Raw genomic sequence first — 20,636 nt, forward strand, 5'->3', positions numbered from 1 at the left:
GCCTTGCAGACCACCACCTCATCCCATTCGTCATTCCATTCACCATCTTATAACTTCTCCACGGCAACTGCAATAATTGCTTATATTGAAAAATCAATATTAAAGAAATATTTCAGGTATTTTTAGCTCTCGAGGCAAAGTAACAGCTAGTAAAACGGAAAAGAGCACTATATAACTGGCCAATCTGTGTGGACCGCTGCTGCCATGTATCATAAATGGGGATTGTATATATTGCAATATTACATCATTTTTGTTGAAAAATCTGTTTTCTCATTTGATGTAGCAAACATTCAGATACCATATCACTAAACATGAAAATATTTAGATGTATCTAAATATGTTATTTTGCTAACTTATAGAAAACAATTCAGGAAATATCACCAACCAGTCCCTGTTTCAGCAGGTATCTTGGGCTATATAAATTCTGCCAATTAATGTTCTTCCCAAAGCATATTGCTGGCATTTTCTTAGCGTCTGAGCACATAAACAATTGCATTTGTGTTGTATAACCTGATTACATATTGGATTAAGTCCAGGCATGGGATTTATTTGCACTGGTTATAAACTCATCTTTTAATTTATTCAAAAATATTACAAGGAAAAATATGACCATATTGGCAAATGCAAAAAAATGCTAGAGTCAGGTTTAATACTTGCACTCCCCCGCTGCACAATTACCCAGATTACAAGCATTAGCACAGTAATTGTGCATTGAATTGTACATCCTACTTTAAAAAACAAAAAAACAAAAAAACCCTTCTATGACTAATAGGAACACCTTTCTGGAATGGGTGAAGAGGTTTTTCTTATCTAAAATACTTGGGAAACTCAAAATGAATTCACTACAATTACAATATTTCCATAAATAGGACATGCAACCTTTGGGATTACTTCTAAATTCACATTTTACAGTAATATTTCAATGCTTTTTCTTCCTGATAATTTCAGTTCACATGACACACCATTTATACACAAGAGCATTACTTTCTCATTTAATATTTTATTAAATTACAGAAATTGTGCCTGAATACATTTTGACCACTGCCTGAAAATATTTATACAATATTTGATTTCTGACAAGTCTAGTTTCCCACTCAATACCTAGCACAATTTAAATCCAAATGTTTGTTGCTAGAATTAATAAAAGTTGGAACTTACAATTCATCCTCAGAAATGCACTGGACTTTGCTGTTAAAAACGTCAGCTTGGAGTACAATAAGCTGTCACTTCTCAGAGTATTTATGCTTCATGAAAACATGGTTCACTAATTGGACCAGTCATCCATGCTAAGATTCATTATAGATTAACAAAACATGAGGCAGGTTCAAACAGGTCATCTCCTGAATTAACAAGACTGTTACAAAACTAACATTAAAAAAGCTTAGTGGTAACATTTAAAAAGAATTAGAAAAAACACAATACAAAAATGCAGAGATGATACTCCACACTTCATCCATAACCAACAGCACAGGAAAACTCCTGCTGTGAGAAAGAGATGTTTACAGCTAGAGATTACCCATATTTAATAAGTGCTGGTGGAAGTTAATGCTTTTACATTATGAATAAACTGTGCGTACAAGGATGTATTTTACATTTGGGGTCATGTAAGCAGCATGCAAAAGGTGGTTCCTATGTCTTTTGTATTAAATTCACATTCTAGAAGATTACAAAAAACTGAATTTACATTAAAATTTAAAGTATGACAGAAATAATGTTTATTAATGAAAAGAGACTGATGAATTTGAGTGAGTGCATGGTATTTGTGAGCCTAACACCAAAACATCTTTACCTTAAATCAGTGGTTCTCAAACGTTTGTGCTGGTGACCCCTTTCACACAGCAAGCCATCGAGTGCAACCCCCCCATAAATATATAATAAATGTTTTCAGTTTAACACCATTATAAATGCTGGAGGCAAAGTGGGGTTTGGGGTGGAGGCTGACTGCTTGTGACCCCCCATGTAATAACCTTGTGACCCCCTAAGGGGTCCCGACCCCTAGTTTGAGAACCCCTGCTTTAAATCTATCCTCAGCAAAATCCTTACTCCACAAAAAAAAAAAAGGGGGGGGGCAGGTGCCAGTTGTATAACAAGAAGGAATTACAATATTTCTAAACAAATCCAAACAGGCAGAATAAATTCTTTGTGATTTGCCATCAGCCCTAAATCAGAGCAAATATAAGCATAAAAATGGAGCAGGTGTCTATTGGATGTAATTGCAAACAGACTAACAACAAGCAGCGTAGACAAACATTTCTAGTTACATGGTTTATTAGCCATATTATAAATTATTAATTGAAAATACAGTGTGTAAAAGCTACCAAAAAGACTTATTAGTAATAAGAATATATATAGATATATATAGAGAGAGCACACGCACGCAAGCTAGCACAATTAGCAATCCATTTAAGGGGGTATAACCCATTATCATGACATGATATACGTTAACATTTCATATTTTGTGCAAGTAAATTGAAAATTTTACATTAATTTTAGGTGCTCACGAATATGCCAAATTGACAACCCTGGATACTGATGGTCTCTGCCAATGAGTAGAGTAAGTCAATAACCAGAGCTGAAAGGCTCCGTACCCCATGAACTATCCATTTCTAGGCAGCTGGAAAATTCTAGGGATAATTAATAAATTTGCCTACTTAGTGCAATGCTTGAACCAAAACCAGTAATGATATGGGTTATTTTGGAGGGGTGGGGGGTGAGTAATGGGATTTGGAGTCTTCTACATACCTGGTGCAAAACCAGACTGGAGATAAAATTTTCAAAAGTGCTAAGTGACTTAGGTACCTAAGTCATATCTGCTTTCAATGGGACTTCAGCATGCAAATCTCTTGGGCAAGTTAGGAAAATTTACCCTAGATGATTACTGATCTAAACTCATTACTCATCTGAAAGCTGTTTGGTTGCCTAGATGAAATGAGTTTGATGGGTCTGAGTCAAGCTCCCTGTAAATAAATGATCACAAAAACCTTCATGACATGTGTCACCTTTTTTTGGCACCACGAATTGACTGAGCCATGGAGAAAAGTCCCCTCTCATCCTTACAAGTTGCTTTTTCAAAACATAGTTAAGGCATTCTGGAAGGGCAATATGGAGCACTTTGCATTGCTCCTGAAGTATCTATAATAGAGGATTTCAGCTTCCAGTACTGTCAAGTCTGGCATGAGTCACCACTACTGAAATGTTATAATAATAATAATTTTGGTTAAAACAGGCAGCCTATAGCACATGGAACATTTTTTGATGGAGTGCAATTAGTTTACTTTGATTTCATTGGGGGGTGGTTAGCAATTCGCACTTGATGGGTCTGCTTCCACCTCTGCCTAGTCCACCTCCCACGATTTTCCACGACTTCATGCAAAAGATCAATGAAGGTGTATTCATTATTTTCAAGTAATGTATTATCACATGGGGAGGAGGTGTGACCAGATTTGTCTGAGGATGCTGGCGAGTGAAGACTGTCCCTGCAGAATCCAGCCTGCGAAGGTATATCTTTGTTATTCTTATTCTTTTTTACAGTCTCAGAGCCTCTGAATCCTTTCCCAGGGACTGAGATGCATGCATTTTCCATTGTGGCTATTTGCTTAGCTCCTTTCTTAAGTGGAGATACTAATTTGTTTGCTGGTTTTGCTTCTCTCTTTAAGTTAGGTTTACCACTGCTGTAATCATGAATTGCCTTTTGTTCCTTTACAGTATGTAGATGGAAATTATACTGATTTTGTTCATCTTTGAATTCTGTTTTCCTGACTGCTGCTGGGACACCAGGATCACTAGTGAGCATAAAGAAATGTGCCTTGAAAAAATCATCTGAATTTAAAGTGTTTTGGCTTTCATCCCTTTTGCATTTTTCATATGGCCAAGTAAGAACTCTTCTCAAAGAACACAGCCTCATATTTACATTTCTACTCACAGCATCTTTTTGTTCAGTGCCAGGTACACTGGGTGACTCTTCAGTTGTACTAGCAACGCTTAAATACAACAGCGGTTCAGCGTTCTCTGTATTAACCCTTCCTTTAATTTCCTCATTCCAATGCACGTGTGAAATTCCATGGTCCTGCAATGACTGCTTTAATAGTTCTGAACTATCCTTTTTCGGGGTTTCTACGCCTAGTTCAGTTAGTGAAGTGTTTGCATTCTGACTACACATAGCCTTTTTATTGCAGTCTTGCAAGCTATTAAAATACCACAGTTCCATAACATTGTTGCAGTCTTCATTTTTCATGCAGGCATTTTCATCTATTACTGTGCAAGAGGTTTTGGGTTGCTCCTGGTTCCCATCAGTTGGTCTATGGTGTTGAGAACTACCATGTTGAAACTCAGTTCTCAACAGAATTGGTGAGGCAGATTTTGCACGAGTTTTCTGCATTCTATTTGGTTGGGTTTTGTCACTTTTCACTGTTGTCTGTAACTTTTCATCTGACAATCCACTGCTCCTCAGTCTCTCTGTCATCTTGTTAAGCTGGCCTGTTAGTTTTTCATGGCTATTTTCAACAGTAGCTTCTTTACCTGGCTGCACTTGCTTTTTATCTTGTTTCACCTTCCAGAGCAAGAGAAGCAGCAAAAGAAATGAAAACACTGCAAAAATAGTTCAAACAAATAATTAAAGTTTATCAAAACTGAGGCGCAGTTACAATTTTCAAAAAAATAAAAAAAACATTAGTGGAGAATTTGTGGAAAGGAAAAAAAATTCCTAAAGATGGAGCTGAATTGTATAATCAATTCATTCCAGATTGAGAAAGGATGGTATTGATATGGCTTATAAATGCACACACTGATTTAGTGGCAAAACTGAAAGAAAACATACTGAGAATGTTTTTGTGTTTTATTGTACACATTTGTATTAATACAAATGGAACCGTTTCTCCAAAGCTAATAATCAAAAGCAAAGAAATATTATTTTAGTGAGTTTCCCCCACCAAAATTTGTATTTTTTAAACTTTATTTTAAACATAAAAAATTCTGCTTTTATGCACATCCTCTATTGAACCAATCTTCCAGATGGTTATTTGCGCGTTCTTTTTAACTTACATAATATATTAAATATTAAGGTGCATCTTCAGCAGATTTCATTTTAAAAACTTCCCCCAGCCTCTTTTTATCTGGAATAATAAATATGCTTTATTCATTATCTCTCTGGGTAATATGGCGAATAGCTTAGTATTACCCAAACTATCTGTTTCTGGAATAACATTTCTTACTTGAAGAGTACCGTTATACTACATTATTAAGTATACTAGTAATGTATATATTACACCATTAAGTACTGAAATATATTCAAAGTACATTTGAAAGTAAATTATTTTTTATGAACAGACAAGGAAATTTAAAAAAAAACAGCCAGCCTGTCATTATTTCTGCAGTAGAATTGTGACTGCTTTCAGGGTTTGTCTTGCATATTAACATTCCATTGAACAAGGCAACCTCTTTCTTGAAAAGAAGTGCACAGAATGTGGGTGTAACCTCTTTCTGTAATTGGGGGGCGGGGGAATGCTTTCAAGAGCCTATATTTGAAATTCATTTCACAGTATGAAATAAGATGCGGAAAATTGTACTGTAACACACCTAAACATAGAAGCATTGCTGGCAATCCAACTTTATAGAAGTCATTCTCAAGTGATGGTGATCTGAGAATAGGTGGGCAGCTAAAGTCAGAGATGTTCCAAACAGGAATTCCCTTCAGGGCCCGTGGGCTATGACACACCACAGATGAAGCATCTTCCAACACAGAAGCATTCATCAGCTCTGTAAAAACAAATAGTGTATGACTAACCTATGACTACTTAAGATCCTGGGCTCTCACCATTGCTTGTTAAAGTACCCACAGGGCTGCAGGTGCTTAGCACCTTTGAAAACCAGGCCACTTATTTAAGGGGCTAAATATGATTCAGGTACCTAACTTTATGCACTCAAGTTTTAACATTTTGGCCTCTGATTTTGATCTCAGGTGTATCATAAGGAAATAATCCTTAATTGACAGAGGGGGATAGTCTAGATCATCTAGTAAGTTTTTCCCATCTCAAATTTCTCTGACACAATGCATTGTTTCTGTTGTAGTCCACTACACTATTTCCACCTGCATGAGACATAATTCAGCTGAACTATTAGAACATTAGCGTGTTTGCCGATGAGGTCCAGCCAAACATTTACGAATTTTGTGCCTCAGCTGTTGGCCAGTAAGAACCAGTCATCAGAAGGTCTGGAATAGTGTATGAAATAACCAAAAGAAGGTAATATTTTAACTGCGTACAGTATTCTTGCAATTGATTCAGCTTTCATTGAAAATGCCATCTTCTGCTCCACACACTGACCCAATACTATACTACCAGAGTTTCTCACAATCCCCCTTTTACATACTTCTGACACTATGCAAGAAATTACCATCACTATGCAATTCAGATCTATTCCTCCCTCAGTGTTATGTTTTCATGGTATGATCTTGGATCATGGGACTATTCCTCCTACTCTTTAAAAAGGAATCATTGCTGTAGGTGACATGCTTTGAGATAGATCTACAGTCAATGCCCAACAGAATGTAGCTCCGACTTTGATACTTAGTACTATAAATAATAATACAGTAAGTAAAGAATTTACAGTAACATACATTATAAATACAGTGAAATCCTGAACACCCAAATCTCTACTAGCCAGACCTTACATTCTAAAATACTTTTAACAAGTTTCACACTTGCATTAGCTATCTGGCTACAGACTCCCAGTTATCTGAATGTATTTGGAGTTGCCCAAGTGTTCTGGGTGATTGAAATTATGCTTTACATTACCTTGCAAAAATAATCCAAAATCTTGAAGTTCACAGGAACAGTTCCATGGATTGTCTCCCAGTTTCATTATTGGAGACACCAGTCCACTGAACACATGTCTTGTTAAGGTAGATAAGTTATTACCAGATAGATCAATAAAAGTTAGCTTAGACAAATTCTTCAAACTTCCACCCGCAATCATATGAATTCTGTTGCTAGCTAAATTAAGGGTTGTCAGATTAGAGAAACTGGACAACATATGAGGGCCTATTTCCTGAATGATGTTCTGAGACACTGTAAGGTTTTCTAAGTGTCCTGGTTTGGAAAGCCAAGAAGCCATAACTGTAGTCAGATTATTTTGATATAAACTGAGTTTGGTGAGACTATGGAAAGCGTAAAAGGCTCCAGGTTCAATTCTTGTGATGCCACTGTTTGCTAGAGCTAGACTGGTGACAGATTTCAAGTTTGGGCTGTTGAAGACACTTGAGTTGATAACCCCAATCTTCATTACAACAAATAGAACAGATGTCAGGCCTTCTGGAAAATCTAGGGAATAAAAGAGAAAAATGTGCTTGAATACCCAAGGACTAATACCAGTTCCTATTTTTCCACCTCTTCAAGATTTGAAATGAAGATGAGTGACGAAACCCTAAACTTGATCTCAATGTGTGATGCTAAAAGTGGTACATATTTGAAAATATTAAATCCTTTTGATAAGAATAAAATTATATTTATTTTTGGACTATCTATAAATAAAGGGAAGGCTTTCACAGGACAAAAACTTCAGGAGTTGGAAAACAAAGGCTACAAGTTGCTCTTACTCAACAATTATGGTAAAATATCAGTGATATCCATGTGATAAATTGCAAAACCATGTAATGAACTATATCTTTCTCTGACCAACTCATCTGCCCTCTTGGCATTGATATACCCAATAGAAACTTATTCTAACATTCCAAACCTCTCAGCAGCTTCAGTCACTTTTTTATTTCCACTCCCACTAGCTTAACAAACAAAGTTACACTGGTTCGAGATTTAGGACTGGCAATGTTCAGTTCTGAACCAACAACCAGTTTAAAGTCTGATAATACAACACTGCAGAGATGTTGACAGATGTTTAGACGCTGGAAAGCGGAGTTTCCCAGCTTTTTCCAATAGGACACAATACTTGCTACTAATCCTGGACCCTGAGATTAGTCTTTAAAAATCAGTCATTTTTATGTACAGAAAAATCATTCTGAATTATTTTTTATTATTGTTTTAAATTTATTTAATTTTTCTCTGAATATTCTGCAGTGAGATGCTTAGTAACTAAGGCAACAGGTTTTACAAGTGGAGAAGTAGAACAGATAGAGCCAACGAAATCAATAGAAAGATTCCAATTCACCTCAGTGGTCTTTGTATCAGGTCCTAAAATGTTTGTAAAATATTTTCCATAAAATGTGGCATATAGATAGCACAACAATATGTACAGTACAAAGTTTGTCAGTACTAATTTCAAATGACCTGTGCTATGTATACCTAGTTCTCACACAAAAAAATTAAGTTATGTGCTTACATATTGTACTAACTTTTAATCACTGATTCGTTAACTGCACAAGTTATCTTTCCTTAAGTAGCAGTAACAAGTTCTAAAGCAAATTAAATAGAACATAGGGCAATCAGTGGGTTTCTTTTGAAATATTGTAATGATATAGTGGTATGAATTAATTCAGAAGTAAAATAACTCAAATATATGATAAAGGTGCAATACAGATTATTAACTTTAAAAAAAATACAATTATTCACTTTTTTTTCCCTATTAAGTTTCTTGAACAAAAAATTCCATCCAGAACTATGTGCAATCATTCTGTGACCAGACAATTATTAGGACCAAGGAGCATATCCCAACTCATCACTATTAAACTAATCAAATAAACTCAAGCTGATAAATAACATATCAACTTTTGAGTCCAGAACATAAATTAGAAGTGAAACACCTTCCTCTCCAAGAAATTTTAAGCAGTAAACATTGTAGCACAAGTATAATTTTTGGAGTGACATTCACATTCTCATTAAATAAGATACAAACCGCTTACTTACCGTTTGGAATTGAAGAGCAGAAATACTCCTTTTCTAGCACACACTGGAATCTTGAAGTCTTCATCAGTCCCCAAATCAAAATAAGCTCAAAAATCACTGCAAAGACACATATGCTTAAACAAAATCATGAAGGAAATATTTCAATTTTTTTTAATTTAAGACACACTTATATAACTGATTACCTACATACATAATCCCCCAGGAAACTCAAGCTGATGCCTTTGCTTTGTTTTAAAGTTTTCACAGACTTTATGGATTAAGAAATTCAGCAGAACCCAGTTCAAAATTCTTTAAATACTTTGACCAAAAAAAAAGGAAGAAGACTTAAAATATCCTTGCTTATATTTAAGGAAAACTCCAAACCCTCCACTTGCAGAACCAAAAGTTTGGTTTCATAGAATAATACCAAGAAAGCTTTACAGCACTTCTTGCTGAGTTTGATTCAGAGTCAGCAATTCTCACATTTCACCAGTACATATATGTAGCATGAAAGTCCCTTATTTGAATGCTGCTTTAAGTTTATAGTGCAAAATTTTAAATGTAGGATGAGGAATTTACTTACATTTCATGGTGTACAAACTCCTCCTTTCATTTATAAAGGTCTGATCAACTTTTGCTTGTTGGAACGCTAATAACTTTTGCCTGAGAGCTTGCATGCGATAAAAAGGCACAAGAATGCATGTGGTATTTTTCTGTCAAAAGACAAGCCAAGACCTGTTAGATTATCTTCATTTCTTACTTTCCCTCGGGTACCACAGTGGTGGGCTAAAAGGCAGTCACATGGATGACCAGTAGTGTGTATCTGCATGGTATCTCCATGGTTCTGTCACACTGGCAATAATATTTAATCATTTCATGGTATAATATAGTAACCATGTCTATTCTTCTAATCCACTGAAGTTTTAAACAGCTCATTAGAAAGGTGTAGTATGAAAAGAATCCATTTGATCAGTTGGTTTGTTAACCATTATTCCTTTTTAAGGAAAATTCTTTGTATAGTTAACCAAAGTTCACTGTAGCTTGTGAACACAAACAAACATTCTGATGTAAATTTGCACCAAAAGCGTAACATAAGGAAGACCTTAACTCCTTTTGGGATTAACATAGAAGAGATGTAATTTTTATATCTCACAGCAGTACTCATCTACACAAATTAAGTCACTTCAAACAGTTCTCATGAAAAGTGCATAAAAATGTCCGCTCATCAGAAGCGGAAAAAGCAACTTTAAATGAAAGTCTTTCAGGCTTAATGTATATTAAAGAAGCAAAAAAGGGCACAAGTCAATCCTTTGCAGGCCACCTTCATATTAGTTTTAAGCATCTGATGACAAGGTCTTGATGTTAACAGACAAACCTTTATTTTTTTTAAATTTGTGTCCCTGATTTTAAGTCTTGTAATTTACCTATCCACTGCCTTCTTAACCATACAATGCCAAAATTAGTTGCAGATACAGTACCTTTAGACAGCAATTTCTCCTTCTCATCTTCAACCACACCATAAACATATTTATGTTTCACAAGACTGCTTAAGTATGTATAAAAATTAAGTTATCTTAAATTGTTGAAGGCTGTTGAACTGGATGGTTGGCTGGTAGTTCAGCATGCAGCCATGGGGTGATGGTATCGGAAGAATCAGATATGAGACTGAGATGCAGAGCTGTGTACTTGGTCCTATGGCAAGGAAGTACCATGGATTCTATATTCTCATGGTAGTAGTTAGGGTGAAAGGAGGTGCTTTTTTTTTTTTTTTGGTATTAAACATCTTTTGGGTACTCGCCATAGATTATTATAGTTTCAAAATGGATACTTAGAGGGGGAGAGGGAAAGCTGGGATTATGAAGATGAAAACCACTGCAAGTGGGAATGAATGGATAATTTAAATCCCAGGAAGTTATTCAGAGCATTCCTGGATTACTGTATTTCCAGAATCATTATCCCTGGAAGGCAAGAGCTCCCAAAAGATCTGAGGAACAGACACTTTGAGTTACATGATGTCAATGTTAAAAAAATAATTATTCTGAACTTCCAGGTTGTACACTTCATCACTCTGCTGTCTAATGTGTAATTAGACTATACTGTATGCTAAATTTCTCAAAATTATACACCAATATTTTCACTGCTGCAGTTATTCTGCAGTAAAAACTCTTATTTTACTGGAAATGCATTATAGAAATGGGATAACCGTAAGATATCAACTACAAATGTAACAGTATATGCAAATGCATAATGCAAAAATGTTAAAGTTTGAAAAAGAAATCAAGGCATGAAAAAATTAACACTTTAAAGATGTACAGTCCTATTGTTTACAAAACTGCAAGACTAAATATGTATTTTCAAAGAATTATATCAACCTGCACTGCATTACATTAACCAAAAATACAAATGGGCTGTAGATTTACAGTACCTACTCTCCTTCACCCAACCCAGGCCCAATGCAAATTGACAAGTATGGATATTAAACTGGAGGTTGGAGATCCAATTAGAAGCTATTTAAAATTATTTTAGGGCCAAGACTGAAGCTTAAATCTTTTACAAATAGGTGACCACTTGTCATTTGAGCAATGCAGTTTTCCGTGTTTTATCAGTGTATGTGTATATTTTACTGAGTCTAAGGCTCCATACTTTTATCAGCACCTTTTAATAAAACTAGATGTAAATATAGGTCTGGGAGGAACCTTCAGGACATTTGCTGCATCACAGAGATGCAGAAACAAACAAAAAACAAAAAGTCTAGACCATTGCATCTCCAATCTTTCCTGGCTCAATGCAAATGTGAGAAAGTAGGAAAGGTGCAACCTAAACTTAGAAGACACTTACAAAATAGGCATTGAACACTGCTCTATTTTAGGTGTTAGCTTCTTTTAAAATTTGGTGTCTTTTGGAGACAGCTATTGCATACTTTACCACTCCTTGTGGGGAGAAGTACTTAAACTGAAAACACCATAACTAAGTCTACGGCTCTGAAGTTACTTCCACTGATGTCAGTGGCAAACTCCTATGGACAAAGGGGCACAAATGCTTAACGGAAGTCTCAGTCTCACTGAGACTAGGAGATGACAACCTAAAAAGAATTTCTTCAATGAACAGGAGTTTGCGTTATTGTTAAGATAATGAGGAACAAAAAGGTGGGACGATGGATGCTAAATTTCTGAAAGGACCCATTTTAAAATTAATTTTAACTCCTAAACCAACGGATTTACTGTACAGTCTCAGAAAACTCATTCTATGCTCGAAGAATAAGGGCTGTGGCTTGGTGGGGGGAATAGGAGGGATATGCTTTACTTTTCATAGCAAACAGAGGGTGAATTCAACCTTACCTATGGAGTCATAACTGGTACCTGAAAATAATCTTGCAGATTAGCACTGATACCCAGTTTGGGAAAATGTTAGTGCTTTTGAAATTCTGTACGATGCTAAAAGAAAATAAATGACTTGGTAAAGCAACAAGGTCTAGTAGAAAGGGGACAAGACTCAGACAGGAGACCTGGGATTTCATTTCTAGGTTTGTCACTGACTCACTGTGTAACTTCAGATTCTGTATCTTAGTTTTTCTATATGTAAACTGGTGATAAAATACTTTAACTAATTTACAAAGTACTTTGAATGAAACATATGAGCATAAATATTTTTTAAAACTGTTCTATGCTTTGCTGGAAGCCCCTATATGATTTTGGCCAAATGTTACTGTTTAGAAAAAGGTCAAGAGAATGATACTATGCCAATACCTATAGCAACTTCTGCTTTATAAGAATCTTCATCTATATGTAAACATAGAATAGCACATCTGTAAAGCTTATGATTAGTTCTTTGACAGGATGTTGCAACAAAAGGTACACATGAAATAAAAAAAGAAATCAGTTAATGATTTTTATTAAATTTCAGTGCTTCATAAAATAAATATGGTATATAATATCAAACAGTGAGAAATAAAGCACAAGCATGAAAAGCATGGTAACTGAAAAATTACTCATATAATAGTGTTTAATACTTAGCACTTGAGAAATCATAAAGCCTTTAGTTATTTACACACAACCAGCTATTTAACAAAATTTACAAAGTTGCAGCAGTCTATTTAAAAAGTATTGGTGGGGGGGAACTGAAAAAGACTGCAATGGAAGACCTCCACTTTGCTCTAACTAGCATTTTATCACGTACCCTATTTTCCCCCTTATGTACAAGACTCAGTTTATACCATTATTTGTAAAGTTTATTTAATAATTTACACTGTATTGTATTTTAGAGCTTCAGTTTTATATCTAGGATTCAAATGGTGCCCTCTGCACTAAAAGACATATATTCAAGTAACACCTCGAATAAAAGTAAACATGTGCAAACCAAAGTTATAAACCTACAAAATCCTCAGGTAGTAGTGTCAAAGTATGATGTAGTAGGAACATGCTAATGGATAAGTTACGTTGTAGCTACAGCACTCTAGTTGCTTTAAAGCATGGATATAAAAGGGAAATGAGAGCTTTAACAAATAAAACTGCAAATATGTCCTGTTGCCTCCAAAACAAAAATTTGATCCGCTGAACACCACAAAGATTTTTAAGGTCATAACTCAAGATTTAATATTTCAACATGAAAAGAAATCAAAGTCATTTGACTTCTTTGGGCTTTTGAAACAAATGCAAATTTCTCTTCAAAAATTGCTTTTAAATGAGAAAACAAACCAATATATATTAATATATCACCCCAAATAAAAAAAATGTACACACTCTTCATTTTAGAGCATGCTGCTCATTCAGAATAAAGACAGGACAAAGAAAGTAGAATTACATTTCATGACATAATAAAAACATTAAAATATGTGATCTTTAAGTGCACCATCATACAGGAGTAATGTGCTCAGTGGAAATGTTCTACATCTACCAGAATCTGTCTTTATTAAAGCAAACAAATCTTTAGGACACTACCTGAAACTGAAATAATGATAACTGTGCTCCATTCAGCTTGCCTCAAGTTTCAGTCAGGCATATTCCAGCTATTAGCACCTGTATGCTTCTTCATGATTGTGTTCCAGAAATAGCCATCTTTAAATCTGCAAACGTTATTTTTAAAAAAGACAGACTTTGCAATCTTTCAGTGCTTATAGTGAACAGATACTGTACGTAAACTTTGTTCTGAGCAGCATGGGCTGGGGCTTTTTCAGAAATCTGAGCACTGAACTTAACGTTGGCAGCAGATACAGTACAACAATCTGATATACTATACAATTCCTCAAAAAGATTCTCACAGAATGATTTTCCCCAAGGAACATTAAAAAACAAAAACAAAAAAAACTCACCCCCCAAGATCTGTTCTCAATTCTTCTACTGAAGTTCAGAGCTTGCCAACTTTAAGAGTGATGGGGAAAAAAAGAGGAAATGAGGTGGAGAGAAAAACAAACTAAATTATTTCCAATCTGTACATACAAAGAGCTTCAAGTAAAAGGAAATCCACTGATTAAAGATCTTGCTACATGCAGTCTCTCATTTGAAAGCCTCAGTAGTTAGCATTGGGCGTAACAGCAGATTTATCATTCATAAAAAAACACTGGCAATGTTCCTTCATTCTTATTTACTTGCATCCATGGCTTTTGTTTAGAAGCCTCTTAAAAATATTTATGGTTCTGCACATTTCACACCCAACTGGAGGAAAATGATAACCGTTTCTTCTTTCAATGTAATCCCATTCAGCAATCTTCTCCCCAAAAATTCAGTGTCATTTACGAGTCTGAGTCTTCTTTGGCACTGCAGGTCGCTTGGCTTGCCACAAATAGTTATGAATAGTAAGAGCATCCACGCTGACAGACATGGTTTTGGCTGGAATGACGTTAAACTGTTTTCTGTCTGAGCTATATTTATAAAGCTTGTCAATCATTTTCTTGTTGATGCTCTTTGGCCCTGTTCCAGTCAGCTTGTAGATTTCTTCAGTGTCAGGGTAGTAGCAGTAAAGTGCTCTAAACTGGCAGCCAGCATCACGGAACAAAATAATGTAGTGGTTGGCATCACACTTCTCTAGTTCCTGTATTTTAAAAAAAAAAAAAATGCTTAGGACTGTTCATAAAGAAGACTAACAAACAATACTGAGTACTCAGTAAATTAAAGGTATGAAGATTAAAAGTTGCTTAATTTGGAATTCTTGAATGTTAAACATTTAAAATAGTGTTTTCTGCTGTTTGCCCCCCCCCCCATGACCTCTGACACTGGAAGTTGGGTTTTCCAGATATAACAGTAATACAGAGCACAGGAGATGCTGATCTGCCACGTAGCAATATAATGTAATAGTGGAGACAAGAAGAATTCATGACCCAGAAAGAACTCAACTGCTAAAAGAGGAATCTCCAAGCTAAAAACAATGGGATGCAAAAACCTCATCAGATTGGGGACAGAACACTTTGTCAACAATTTTCACTATGCTTCTGCTTATTTTATTTTTAAATTTGACAATATTAAGTTTAGAATAAACTTCTCTGCAATAAGATTTTTTTTCAGAAGGACAAAAAGGGAAAAACCAGTACCATTCAATATACAAACAGTGATCTAATTAATTGAATTTCTTCCGTATTTGACATTATCAGCACAGAAACTATACACTGCAATGACAGTATATTGCAGGGCTAGGCAACCTATGGCATGGGTGCGAAGGCGGCTCGTGAGCTGATTTTCAGTGGCACTCATACTGCCTGGGTCCTGGTCACTGGTCCGGGGGGGGGCTCTGCATTTTATTTAATTTTAAATGAAGCTTCTTAAACATTTTAAAAACCTTATTTACTTTACATACAACAATAGTTTAGTTATATATTATAGACTTGTAGAAAAAGACCTTTTAAGAACATTAAAATGTATCACTGGCACACGAAACCTTAAATCAGAGTGAATGAATGAAGACTCGGCACAGCACTTCTGAAAGGTTGCCAACCCGTGGTATATTGCTTAAGACACAGTGATTGGATACAATAATTACATTAGCTACAGCAGGGGTCGGCAACCTATGGCACATGAGCCAAAGACAGCACGTGAGACGATTTTTAATAGCATGCTGCATGCCATTAAAAATCCTGCCCTGTGCTGCCCAGCCTGGCCTGCTTTTCTGCCCCTCCGGCGAGGGGGGGGGAGGGAGAGGAGCGGAGGAGGCAGAAGCATAGGCGTGCACACAGGGTGTGCCCAGGCTCACTCTAATGCAAGGGTGGGCAAATGGCCCCACTCCCCTGGTGCGACAAGCCACCAGCCCCTCCCCTGCCTTCCCCTCTCCCCTGGTGGGCTGCGTGCTCCTGTGGGTCAGTGTTTGGCTCTGTGGGGAGGCAGACATGCTTTCACCTCCCCTGGAGCCATGCCGTCGCACGTGCAGCACTCTGAGGGGCGGGGCTGCCCGTTCCCGTGGGGCAGTGCATCTTGCTCTGCACAGAGCAGAACATGCTGCTAGGAGCTTCATGTTAAGGGGCTCGGGGCTGGGGGGGTTGGGGCAGTCAGGGGACAGGGAGCAGGGTGGGTTGGACAGGGGTTGGGATCCCGGGCAGGGTGGTTAGGGGCGGGGGGGTCTCTGGAGGGAGCAGTCAGGGAGCAGAGAGGGGTGGATGGGGCATGAGAGTCCCGGGGTCTGTCCGGAGGTGGGGTGGGGGGAAATAGGGGTCAGGGCAGTCAGGGGACAAGGAGCAAGGAGGATCCGGGGGGGTCTCTGGAGGGGGTGGTCAGAGGACAAGGAGCTGGGGGGGGCTGGATGAGTCGGGAGTTCTGGGGATCCTGTCAGGGGGTGGGGAGCGGTTGGATAGGCATGGGAGTCTCGGGGGTCTGTCTGGAGGCAGGTGTGTGGATAAGGGTAGGGGCAGTCAGGGGATGGGGGGGTTGGGGGTTTTGAGGGGGGCAGTCAAGGGGTAGGAAGTAGGAGGGAATGGATGGGGGCAGGGCCCTGCCCTGAGCCCTGTACCCCCCTCATACATACCCAGCCCTCTGCTTGACTCCTTCAGCCCCCCATGACCCCAGCCCTGACTCTGGCACCCCCACGAATACCCAGCCCCCCTGCCCTGACACCTGCACCCCCCTCACATGCCCCCAGCCCTGACTCTTGCACCCTGACATCCCCAACACCACCCTGAGCACCAAACGGGAGCTCCTGCATACACACAAACACACATATTCCCACCTGCACCCCTCACAACAAATGGGAGCTGCCCAGGTAAGTGCCCAACACACAAACCTCCTGCTCCAACCTTAACGCCTCCCCCCTCCCATCATTCTAGCTCCTGGCAAGACCCTTAACCCCCAGCCCTGTGCTCAGTTCACTCCCACTCTCAGCTCAGTGCAGAGAGAGGAACAGAATAGGCCAGAACCAGGGAGAAGGTAGGCACCCACTGTATATGGGCAGGGCTGGGACCCCAGACTGGCAGCTGGTTGAGCGGGTCCAGCAGCCGGTAACCAGGCTGGCAGAAACCAATGGATAGAACTCCTGAGCGGCAGTGGGCCGTGCTGCTCAGCCCACTGCTGGGCTAGGTCCCGTCCGCCGGCCTTGTACAGCTCGTTGCTGGTCTGGGGTTCTGGTTGCCAGACCCTTGCCAGCCGGGGTCCCAGCTGCAGGCTCCGCTCAGCCTGCTGCCAGCCTAGGTGAACAGAACCCCAGATCAGCATCGGGCTGAGCAGGCCAGCAGCGCAAGATCAACATTTTAATTTAATTTTAAATGAAGCTTCTTAAACATTTTGAAAACCTTGTTTATTTTACAATACAACACTAGTTTAGCTATATAATATATATTAAAATGTATTACCGGAACACAAAACCTTAAATTAAAGTGAATAAAAAGATTTGGCATACCACTTCTGAAAGGCTGCCAACACTGGGCTACAGGGATAAAAACCTGACATTGTCTTGTGATATGAGCACCTCCTGGTGACTAACCCATAGAGGAGCATGAAGCTTTTACCTTGGAGAATGCAGTTGCCAGTTTAATATGGAAAGAGAACAACAAGAAGTGATTTTTTAAATAATAATAAGGCTCATTAGGAGCACATCTAGACCAATCACTTTCCATGACAAGAGCCACAAGCCCCATATAAACAGAGAAATTACAGATTACCTTTGTGAACACAGCTGTTTAAATACCTGAGCATACGCTACAGAAGGCAGTTTAGGATTATTTTTAGTTGTACTGGGTATTTCAGGGAGATGGACAAGCAACTCCTGTGAAAGCCGTGTCAGCCAAAGAAAGTGATGATGCAAACCAAAACAGGAACACTGAAAAAATTAAAGATCTCAAAATATTGTCTGAATTATTTTACTGTAAAGAGACTTGGAGGAAGAGTAATAATTCAGAAAACACTGGTTTGTTTCCTGTTCTTGCACCGTCTCCATTATATCTTGCGCTGCAACTCAACATCACAGGAAGAATTTTACAGTATAAAAAAAAGAGTGCATGTATTTTTCTTTTGAATGAATACGTGGATTTTTCTTTAACCCCTTTAAATTAGTCTGGCTCTAAATTGGGGAGCAGGGGAGGGATTACTGAACTCACAGAATTCAAGGTCACAAGGGACCATCTAGTCTGACCTCCTGCATATTGCAGGTGACAGAACTTCACCCATCCATTCCTGCAATAGACCCATAACCCCTGGCTGAGTTACTGAAATCCTCAGATCATGATTTAAAGACTTCAAGTTACAGAGAATCTGCCAGTTATATTAGTTTAAACCTGAAAATGACTTGTGCCCCATGCTGCAGAGGATGTTGGAAAAAAGAAAAAAAAAACACGCAGGGTCTCTGCCAATCTGACTTGGGAGAAAATTCTTTCCCAAACCCTAAAATGTCTATCAGTTAGACCCTGAGCATGTGGGCAAGACCCATCAGCCAGACAATATAATTCTCATATTTACATCACATCAGGACTTCTGGAAATGCAATCTTTGGACATTTATATTGACTTGCTTCGTAGAAAAAATTGTTTTTAATTTTTACAACCCACGGTTTGTGATGGTGTAAGACACTGTACATATTTCTGAAACAAAAGTGAGTTTAGTTGCGAAATCTCAGCAATCACAAAGGAGATTCCTTTCTGATGCAAGCGAACCCAGCTCATAACAGTATTTTCGGACACATTTCCACAAACCGAGGCAAAGTCTTTTTTCTTAATGATAAAAAGAAACTGCCTCAAGATTTTTAATGGTTATCTTTTTGCCTCATCCTTCAAATCTACTAAGCTTAAGTTTTTCTTTAATATTATCACTGTAGTATTTAAACACTAAAGTTCATTTTTCTTTCTTTAAAATCTCCTTCTGCCTAACTCTTCATCACTGACCTTCTTCAAGGAAATGAATGTGTTTTACTCACAACACACTTGTTGCCAATGGAAGCATCCACATTTTAACAAATAAAACTGAACTTAATTTTCAACTTTTCTAATAGTTTAAATAGGAGCATGCAGAAAATTCTTCCAAATGCAGATTTGGGGAAGGGAGGAATAAGGAAGGAAGGAAAAACAACCGTCCGCTGTGTTAATGAAAACAACATGCTTGACTTCATAGGCATGTTATGGGAAGAGCATTCAAGATAACATACCATTAACGAAATTATGAAATAAGCATTACAGGTGATAGTTTACTGCAGGTGCATTCATAACACTGCAGTTTTTAATAAATAACTACTTGCCTCTAATATTGAATTCTTATGTGGCTCATTCACTTTTCCAGCAAGACAGCAATGGGATATAGCGTTGTGAATAATTGGTTTGTTTGACTTGCTGCTGGGTTCTTTAAATAATTTTGGACCTAAGAAAGTTATGAAACAAGTTATTAACTAAATATTGTAACAAGGTAAATTTAAAAACAGTTCTTAAATTTTAATTCTATTAAATAAATATGTAAAGCTAAGAGCCGCAGTTTCAAATTGATGGGAACAATGGCTTACATTTTTATGATGCAAAATATCGCTTCATTAAGGAAGCATCAGGTATTTTAAAAAATCTAAGTGAAAAGCGACTTTAAATAAAAGTTTGTTTTGTATGTACTGAAGGGCTCAACAGTCATGCATCCAGTGCATAAACCCAGAGGGGTTCCTCATTCCTACATATGCCCCTGAATCTGTACTAGAAACTGGCAAAGTTCGAGTGGGAATTTTAGGCTCCTGGGGAACTCCCTCTTTCCAAGCAACCATTTTCTATTTTAAATCCTTTTCCCATTCCCTCAGCAACTACATCAGGCAACTAACATTCTGGCTCAGCAACTAACTAGGAAGCTCACAAGTAGCCACCAAGACTATAAGCATTGTGTTTATGGAACAAATTAACAAAAAAATTCTCCCAAACTTATCACAACAATGTTGACTCTACCTACCTATTGCAGCAACTCCAAATATTGAAGGATTTTGCACTGATTATAGCAAAAAGTAATTCATTTAAAATGAAACATCTGAAGCATTTTCTATATCTAATATTCACTATTTAAATTAGATTACTGGCACTTTTGAAACATTCAAGCATTCTGACACATCTGAGCTTCCAAAAACAAGAACTCATCAGACCATAACATTTATTATTTAATAACTGTTAGTTAGAAATGATTAACCTAAAATGGAAACATTTACCTGTGTACTCTGCCACTGAAGCAATCGAGGATGCTGTTGATGCATTTTCCCAATCTCTTTCTGTGTTTCTGCTTGGATTCCTGCTCAATATTGGTAAGGATTCCATTGACTCTACTCTGTTGGAGCAAAGCAGGGATCACCAGTTTGAGTTTTTTGTTAAATAAATTATTTTGCATTCAACAGACATTTTCTCTTAATGAGAAAAGCAATTCTCCTCCAGCATAACTGTCCCTC

At 37.7% G+C, this 20,636-nt stretch overlaps 2 protein-coding genes across 4 annotated transcripts in view; both read right to left on the reverse strand.

Annotated features, from left to right (window-relative positions):
* Window positions 1-991: 991 nt before the first annotated feature.
* On the reverse strand, window positions 992-9,944 carry LOC127036113 (uncharacterized). The gene is made up of 5 exons (XM_050926692.1): window positions 9,415-9,944; window positions 8,853-8,948; window positions 6,792-7,316; window positions 5,575-5,754; window positions 992-4,587 (listed from the first exon to the last, which is right to left on the reverse strand). The coding sequence occupies exons 1-5, from the start codon at window positions 9,506-9,508 to the stop codon at window positions 3,272-3,274; spliced, it is 2,211 nt and encodes a 736-aa protein (XP_050782649.1). The 5' UTR covers window positions 9,509-9,944; the 3' UTR covers window positions 992-3,271.
* A 2,745-nt stretch (window positions 9,945-12,689) lies between these two features.
* The window catches only part of CAMSAP1 (calmodulin regulated spectrin associated protein 1), a 44,150-nt gene continuing 36,203 nt past the window's right edge, over window positions 12,690-20,636 (reverse strand). For all 3 annotated transcript variants that reach the window (XM_050926671.1, XM_050926672.1, XM_050926670.1), the window contains 3 exons: window positions 20,403-20,518; window positions 19,470-19,588; window positions 12,690-14,858 (listed from right to left, as the gene is read on the reverse strand). In XM_050926671.1, the coding sequence (XP_050782628.1) occupies window positions 14,556-14,858; window positions 19,470-19,588; window positions 20,403-20,518 (538 nt within the window). In that variant the 3' untranslated portion in view covers window positions 12,690-14,555. The remainder of the gene's footprint in view (window positions 14,859-19,469; window positions 19,589-20,402; window positions 20,519-20,636) is intronic.

Source organism: Gopherus flavomarginatus, chromosome 17 (assembly GCF_025201925.1).
Source record: "Gopherus flavomarginatus isolate rGopFla2 chromosome 17, rGopFla2.mat.asm, whole genome shotgun sequence".
Lineage (NCBI taxonomy): Eukaryota > Metazoa > Chordata > Testudines > Testudinidae > Gopherus > Gopherus flavomarginatus.

What these genes read in the sequence shown, in the direction of transcription:
- LOC127036113 (XM_050926692.1), bottom strand. Translation starts at nt 9,508, where the DNA reads ATGCAAGCTCTCAGGCAAAAGTTATTAGCGTTCCAACAAGCAAAAGTT. An exon ending in GAGTTTGTACACCATGAAAT is followed by an intron (nt 8,949 to 9,414) that starts GTAAGTAAATTC and finishes GTGTCTTTGCAG; the next exon opens with TGATTTTTGAGCTTATTTTG. An exon ending in CTGCTCTTCAATTCCAAACG is followed by an intron (nt 7,317 to 8,852) that starts GTAAGTAAGCGG and finishes TTTATTCCCTAG; the next exon opens with ATTTTCCAGAAGGCCTGACA.